Source organism: Microtus oregoni, unplaced genomic scaffold, assembly GCF_018167655.1.
Source record: "Microtus oregoni isolate MIOR12 unplaced genomic scaffold, Mior012 000018F_ref0000195, whole genome shotgun sequence".
Lineage (NCBI taxonomy): Eukaryota > Metazoa > Chordata > Mammalia > Rodentia > Cricetidae > Microtus > Microtus oregoni.
In genome coordinates, this window is record NW_024543077.1 from 27,974,510 (window position 1) to 27,982,877 (window position 8,368).

The 8,368-nt window shown below is 48.0% G+C and overlaps 1 protein-coding gene across 1 annotated transcript; it reads right to left on the minus strand.

Moving 5' to 3' along the window:
* Positions 1–1,792: 1,792 nt before the first annotated feature.
* LOC121458716 (leucine-rich repeat-containing protein 30) lies at positions 1,793–2,695 on the minus strand. Its single transcript, XM_041668022.1, has one exon. It carries the CDS (start codon positions 2,693–2,695, stop codon positions 1,793–1,795), a length of 903 nt encoding a protein of 300 aa, XP_041523956.1.
* Positions 2,696–8,368: the final 5,673 nt, after the last annotated feature.

The window sequence follows — 8,368 nt, forward strand, 5'->3', positions numbered from 1 at the left end:
GGGCAGGGAGAAGTCGATCTGTCACCCCACCTGTGCTCTCTGCTTCGCCTCACTACCAAGGCTTTCAGGCTCAGGGAAAGCTACGCAGGGCCTCGGCATACTTGCCTCGTGGTGATCTCAGCTTAACAGGCTTGGTGAGGGTCCGTGTCTTTTGCCAAACTCTGATCTACTTGGTAGAAAGCCCAGGGTATCATCTCTCTCAGAGTTCCAGCCCCATGTCCTGGCTGGAGAGGGGGCTACTTCATAAAAGCTTAATTCAGCTGAGCTAAAAGCATTAATATAAAGTTAACTAGAAAGTCATGCCTGAAATCACAGATCCTAGATCTTGCTGCCTATTTTTGCTGTTTTCTATAAATGGTTTGCCAAAAATCAGAGCAATCTGCTCTCAGTGAACCTATGGGAACTTTCTCCATTGTCACTTATTTTTATCCCAATTATTTATTTTACGGATATATCTTTGTGTATGAGTGTTTGGCCTGCATGTATGTATGTGTACCAGGCGCATGCCTGGGGCCAGAGGTTGCCAGAAGAAGACATCAGATCCCCTAGAACTAGAGTTGCCACCAGTTTTGAGTGTATGGATGCTGAGAATGGATCTCAGGTTCTCTACAAGAACAGCGAGTGCTGACCTATCTCTCTGGCCCACCTGTCTTAACTCTTTAATTCTAAATAAATATTGACCTTCTGAGGTGCCTGGCTGCCACAATGACAGTGAGAGCCTATGACCCTACCTTACTGTCACTGCTTGCCCTTGCATCCATTGACGTAACAGTAGTGCCCTCTTAAAATCAGAACAAGGACCTACCAGTGTAGGGCCTTTCTGGAGGCGTTTGCTTGAGGAGCCTGAACATGACCTGATATGAAACTCAAACAGCAAATATTCATCTTTCCCAAATGGGTGATGGGTAATTACTTTGGGTATTGGCTTGTCCTTACCATCCCCTCACTCCCTCGCTGGGACTGTTTTCCCCTACGGTTCACCTCATCTCTGAGAGAGGAAGTGAACGTAGAACGGGGTTCACGGACCGTGGGCTGATATCCACAGCAAAGAAGTGCAATGTGGGCACCTGTGGGCAGGAGCAGACCGGGAAAGAATGCCAACACTCCAGATAGAAGCCATCCACATTTATTATCTGAAAACTATCATAACATCCCCATTGCCACCAGCACTCACAATGAGCCCGATACACATCCTCTAGGCATCTTAAAGGGAAAGCTCCTATGATCCATTCCCCAAATCCCAAAGGGACAGCTTTGCCTGTTTTGGTCCCAGACAGCACAGAACCACCTCCACCGTGCCCTTTGGTCGTCTTGAGGGAAGCTTGCTGTGGCTGGCATAGGAACTTGTCTTGCTGTTGCCACCTTGCTGCAGGTTACTGGTTGGAGTGGAAACCACCCAAAGCTACATGGTTTCCATCCTTTGTACAATACTTAGCTCAGAGTACATAGTAGTGTGCATCTGAGCTTGGAATTATCTTGAGTTTGCCCCATCCTTCACTTTACCAAGAGCTAAATCTCACTGTTAGAGTCATTTATTCCTTTTGGTAAAACCCAAAAGCCTGCCCCCAACCGTGCTTTGAGTGAGGTGAGCATATTCATTACTAAGGACAGACAAAGTTAAAAGCAAGTATCTCACCTGATCGGCTGTTCCACAGCAACTTAGCAAATAGGAACCCAACATTGACAGACACTAACACTGAACCACTTAGTCAAGAGAAGTACCCCAGCTGACGGAGTCCATGTGAGCTGACTGGTGTCCGTGTGTCTGATGTTCGTGCATCCACCGCCCATATCAATTGTGCTTCTTGTCCTTCAAGTAGCTGTAGAGCATCTCCAGGCCCCCTTCCACCAACTCTGGCAGGGGCTTGGATAAGGGATTATGGGAAATGTGCAACCCTTTGTCCATGGGATTCCACGCAATCCTCCCCAGTCGGGAAAGCAGGTAGAGCTCATCCGGAAGGGTCTGGATGTCATTGTTGTTCAGGTTCAGCAGCTCTAGGCTGGTGACTAGGCAGAGTGACCTGGAGAAGGAGTGGATGTTGTTGCTCTCTGCGATGAAGATCTGCAAGCTAGTCAGACACTGGATGCTCTCCGCGATGTTCTCCAGGCGGTTGGAGCCCACATGCAAGAAATCCAGCTCCTTCAAAGAGAAGACGCAGATGGGGATGTGAGCAAAATAGTTGTTGCTGAGATTGAGCTTCCGCAGTCTGGAGAGGTCTGCAAAGCTGGCCGGGAGCTGGGACAGGCAGTTGTGTGACATGCTCAGCACTTCCAGGTTCTTGCACAGGCTGAGTTCGGCGGGCACCTCTGCCAGGCAGTTCATGTTTAGGAATAGGACCTTGAGGTTCTGGAGGAGACTGACTTCTCTGGGGAGACTCTTGAGGTGATTCCCACACAAGTTCAGGACCACAATCCGGGTCAGCCTGCCCACCTCAGGAGGGAGGACTCGGAGCTGGTTGTGGGACAGATTGAGTTTCTGGACTTCCAGCAAGCCCCACAGAAAGTCGGGAACGTCTGTCATTCCTTTGGTGACCAAGCTGAAGCTGACATGCCGCATGCCACGCTTCAGCAGGGACCGTGGGTCCTTCCCCAAGAGCAGGGTGTCATCCCACGAAGAGAACTTCTGTCTCTTCCCCAGCAGAAGACTCTTGGGGTCCTTGTCATTGGAGCTGGCCCTTGAGTGTTTGGCCCCCATTAGATCTTCCTTTCCTTCTTCAAGGTGAGGAGTTGGTTCTGCCTGAGCTCCAAAACGTCAGACTGTGGTGGGAAGGGACGGTGTGGAGGTGAATACAGAGTATAGCCGAGGGATCCTAGCATGGAGAAAGTTTGTCTTGCCGGGCCTTGCTGATGACCAACGTGGAATACTGACTGGCTGCGGGCAAGCTGTGCCTGTTCCCGAGGGTGTGTTGAGGAGGTTTCTCTCTGAGTGGACAGGCTGTAATGATACACTTGTCTCTGAGGTTTCCAAACAGAACTGCTCGATTGCCTCCGTGCGCCACAAGGCAGCTGTCACTGTCAATTCTGCTTAAGTTTTAGTGACCCGGTGTGTGCGCACGGGTTACAGGGCCGTTTCGTATAACTTTACTCCCTCTCGGTTCTTCTTCGGGTATCACATTTGAGCAGGGTGATTAACAAAGGCAGCTAGAAAAAGAAACAAAAGTAGAAAAATACAGCTGACCGGGACCAACAGTGATCCCCCTGGCTGAGGGAACTGATCCCAGAGAGAGTGACCGCTGTGGCTTGCCTGGGCGCTATCGGCGGAGTTAGGTTTCCAGAGCCAAGGATCATCAGATGTTGTCACTGTGTGCAATGCAACTGTCAATGAACTGTGCTGGCAAAAAAGAAAAAAAAAATAACAAAAGCAACCTGGATACCCGGTCCCCAACACAGGCAGAGGCTTATACTCTGCCTGCCAGGGAGACTCAGTGAGGCGGGTCAGTTTCCTTCACCGCTGTTGCAACTACAGGAGCCTGGTCCCTCTGATCCGCGACAGGACAGACACTTCAACCACAAGACACTCATTGTTTTGGGGGGACAGTGTCCCCCTCCCTGGCTACCCACCATTCCTCCTACCCCCACCACACCTACCCCTGAAAGCTAATTCTCCCCTAAGTGTGCAGAGTTCATTGCTAGTATCGCAGGCTGAAGTTTATCGATCTATCCAAATGTATTTAGTGACAAAGTCACATGAGGACCCAAAGAGAAGATGGATTTCTGTAAACCGAGGAGAAGTCTCCCAAGAGGCCATCGCCTGAGCTCAGCACTCTGCTCAGGCCTGTGAGCAACGCAAACATCTGTGGTTGACCTATGCCATGCAGTGCCTGTTCTGGGTGGGGACAGACACTTAGTGTAAGTGGAAAATGCTAAAAAAAATCCTCTATTTCTATGACTGGACGGGGGCTAGCAAAGTAATGACCTAGTTCTGAGAAGAGTCGGGGTGTGGGTGATTGGCCCAATAGTCCCAACGAGGCCAGCAAGAGCTGCTATATACCTTGACGTTACCCAGATGCCCACCAGCCCAGGAGCTCTGAAGGATTCTGCTTGGAAGCTGGCCAGAAGCCTGCTCGTCCACCCCTGTGCCTGCTGAGGGGACTATCTCAGGACAACAGTGGAGTGGGATGTTACTTCTGCCTCATCTTGGCTTTGCAATATCAATATCGTTGGGACTCCTGGGCCAATCACCCACACCCCGACTCTTCTCAGAACTAGGTCCTCACTTTCCTAGCCCCCATCCAGTCATAGATATAGAGGATTTTTTTAGCATTTTCCACTTACACTAAGTGTCTGCCCCCACCCAGAACAGGCACTGCATGGCATAGGTCAACCACAGATGTTTGCGTGCACTGAGTAAGCCCCAAGATTCTTCGACAGAGGTTCAGACTTGGGAAGTTCTGTGTATGAGAGATTGGGTGTTTGGGCTACTAGCTGAAGGAGAAAATCCCATAGTGTGGTTAGGTTGTTTTTACCCTAAGATTTGGGGTTGAGCCATATCTTATACATGTAAATTTCATAAAATCACCCAGAGCTGATGTTTAAAGATAGTGTGTTTCTCTGCCTCCTCTTCCTCCTTTTCCTTTTCCTTCTTCTCCCTTTACAGGAGCACAGGGCCCTTCACTGAGGCACCTTAGCTTTCAGGACTAACAGGAGCCAGGGTGGTTTGAAACAACTTTCTCCTTTGTAACGAATAGCTTATATATTTCCCCCAACAGCATTTGTGCGTGTTTCCCCAATAGTCAGTCTTCGCTGAATGTCAGCCGTGTGAAAGTCAGCGCACAGCGCATATACCTGTGTAGAACAGGTATTTAAATTCTTGCTATTTCGCAAGGAACAAAGACAGAGGGAAGTCAACTTACTTCTGCAGAATCAACTCACTGTTCAGGGTCAAGTGGATAGTCAGAGAAAAAGAGGATGCAGACTCAGTTAACCCCTTCATAGTCCAGGCAGGGAACCATAAGAAGGTTTCAGGCTTAGCCCTGTAGAGACAGGATCAGGAATGGGGAGGAACATGGCTACCTGTTTTAAATGCTGTGAAGCGGGACTAGAAGACCATCATAATCACTGGCTCTGCTGCTACACCCAGAGCAATACCATAACCAGTCCATAAGCCCGCACATCATACCAATATAACCAAGAAGAGGAAAGTATAAAAAAAAAATCCAGAAAACTTTAGTGTGCACAGTTTAAACACTCAATGTCCTGTGTCTTGGTTTCATCATTGATTAAGTATGTGGTGACTTCCAGAGCCTCTCCCTATTCCATGGATCTGATCCCCGCAGCGAGACTTCTGGTGAGAAAAATGTGAAAGTCATTTCTATTGCTCCTTTCCTCCCTGCTGTGCCCAGACACCTAACTGTTGTGATCCAGCTGCCCTCACTCCCCCTGACAGCAGAACTTCCTTATGGTCTGTAATTGACAAGGATGTTTATGTTCTTTCTGGCCAGTGGGTCTCCACAGAAGGAGTAGTGGTATAAAAGGTTGCTGGGCAAAATAAAGGTTGCTGTTCTTCCACCTGAAAAAAAACCTCCGTGTCTCAATCCCGGCACCCCCTGCCAGTCTCGGCTATCCAGGCTACGCTGGCTGCAGCACCTAACAGAAGAAGTCAATGGAGGAGAGGGTTGTTTTGTTGGTTTGTTGTCGTTTTTTGTTTTTGGAAACAGGGTTTCTCTGTGTAACCCTGGCTGTCCTGGAACTCACTCTATAGATGAGGCTGGCACTCACAGAGATCCAGCTGCCTCTGCCTCCCAAGTGCTGGAATTAAAGGTGTGAGCCACCACCTTCTGGCAAGAGATTTTTTTTTTAAACAAGACAGAAACATGAAATTTTATTTAAAGCAATTTCTCATGCCATGCAAGATTTTAAAGAACAAAACACAATTAAAACTTGAAAAAAAAAACTCAAAGAAGCAATCGTTTACTTACTGTAGTAGACAAAGGAAAAACAACTGTGCATGAAGGCTGAAGAAATTAGCATTAGTTTAAGGAGGCCTGGACAGGATTCACTTCCTGCTAATACAATTTTTGCTTTCCTGATTTAAAAAAAAAAGGATTCTAGAGGAGGTTAAAAATATTTAATACATCCATGGTCTCTTAGTTTCTGCAGTACGGTGGGGTTGATCTATTAGGAGCTCACCAAGGCCAGCTGGACTGGGACTGAAAATGCATGGGATAAAACCGGACTCACTGAATATGGTGGACAATGAGGGCTGCTGAGAAGCCAAGGACAATGGCACTGAGTTTTGACCCTACTGCATGTACTGGCTTTGTGGGAGCCTAGCCTGTTTGGATGCTCACCTTCCTATACCTGTATGGAGTGGGGAGGACCTTGTACTGCCCTTAAGGCAGGGAACCCTGACTGCTCTTTGGACTGGAGAGGGAGGGGGAAGGGAGTGGGGTGTGGGGAGTGGGGGGAGGGGGAGGGAAAAGGGAGGCGGGGAGGAGGCAGAAATTTTTAATTAAAAAAAATTTAATAAAAAAAATATAGAAGCAAAAAATATTTAACATAGCTCAGATGCCTCATTAAACATACTGAATTACAGCATGTGCAAACTCATGCTCAAACTGTTTACATTTTTATTTTTATTCTAGCTCCTGAGTGGAAAGAACTCAAGTGCCCTCCCTCATAGTAAGGACGGCATGGTGGTATTCATGACACTGGGTCTCTTTGCTTGCGAGTCCAGCTCACTGGGCTGGAATGCGGGGGGCTGGAATCAGAGAGGAGGTGCTGTCCCTCTAAGTTTAGGGTCTTGTCTCTGGGGTCTGACATTAGCCAACTAGGTAAAATATCCAAAAGTTTCCGCCATCCCTCTAAACAGTGCCACGAGCTGGGAACCAAGTGCGGAACACGTGAACCTGTGGGAGCTATTTCACATTCAAACTGCAATACCACTTCACGCTTGACTGGAAAAAGGCAGGAAAAATCCAATAAGGCTTTCGTATCTGAGAAGAGGGGACCTCAATAGAGACTACTGGCAAGCCTCGGGGGGGTGGGGGCACTGTCTTGATTAATGGTTGACGTAGAAGGGCCCAGCCTGCTGTGGGCAGTGCCAACCCTTAGAAAGTGGTGTTGAGTCCTATAGGAAAGTTGGCTGAGGAATTCCTAGGGAGGACTGCAGTGAGCCGCATTGCCCTGTGTCTCCTGCCTGGGTTCCTGCCCTGACTTTCCTTCATGCTGCAAGCTGTGAAGATGGATAAGCCTAACAAAGCCTCGACCCCACAAGGGACCTGTGGCCATCATGTATTTATCACAACAGCAGACAGCATGTTAGGACAGTGACTTTGACGCAGGTTTGGGGGTGATAAACAGTAAGGGACGGTGGTGTTTCAGGGTTCTCTACAGGGCCCACACACGTGGCTTGCCCACAGAGACTTTGGAAGGGCTCCCTGGGTGGCTGTCAGGTTGGAAAGACTTACAGGGAACTGCTGAGCTCGTTCTGACATTCTGTAATGAGATTGTCTTTAAAGTCTAAGGAGGCCAAGGAACCATACTGCTCACACCCTGCATTTTAACCACATTTCAGTAACCTTCTAATTGATTACTGTCCTAACATGAAAAACCAGCATTGTTAGTTTTTTAATCTGAATTAAAACTAAAACCAAAGTGATGAGAGTGTAAAATAGAGGCTCATATGCATGTTTAAAGCTATTCTCAAATCCAAAATAACAAAACGTCTACTAAAAACCATTGCTTAAGTCAAATATAGTAGCACATACCTTTAATCCCAGCACTCGAGAGGCAGAGGCAGGCGGATCTCTGGGAGTTCAAGGCCAGCCTGGTCTATAGAGTGAGTTCTAGGATAGCCAGAGCTACACAGAAAAATCCTGCACCCACCTGATGTGGGAGTGCCTTATATCAATCTGTTGCTTTCATTGGTTAATTAATAAAGAAACTGCTTGGCTTGATAGGTTAGAACATAGGTGGGTGGAGTAAACAGAACAGAATGCTGGGAGGAAGAGGGAAGTGAGACAATCACCATGCCCCTCCTCTCTGAAGCAGATGCAATGAAGCTCTGGCCCAAGATGGACGTAGGCTAGAAACCTTTCTGGTAAGCTACTGCCTTGTGGTGCTACACAGACTATTAGAAATGGGTCAGTAGAGATGTGAGAGTTAGCCAAGAAGAGGCTAGATATAATGGGCCAAACAGTGTTTAAATGAATACAATTTGTGTGTTGTTATTTTGGGGCATAAGCTAGCCAGGCGGCCGGGAGCCGGGCGGCAAGAACACAGCCCACAACTCCTTCTACACCCACCTCCAAAGAAACCAACTGAACAAACAAAAACGTTTGGGGATCCAAGAGACCTCATCCAAGTGCCAACTTAACCCTTGCCTAGCAAGTCTGAGTTTGACTCCCAGAACCTACTTGGAGAAGCA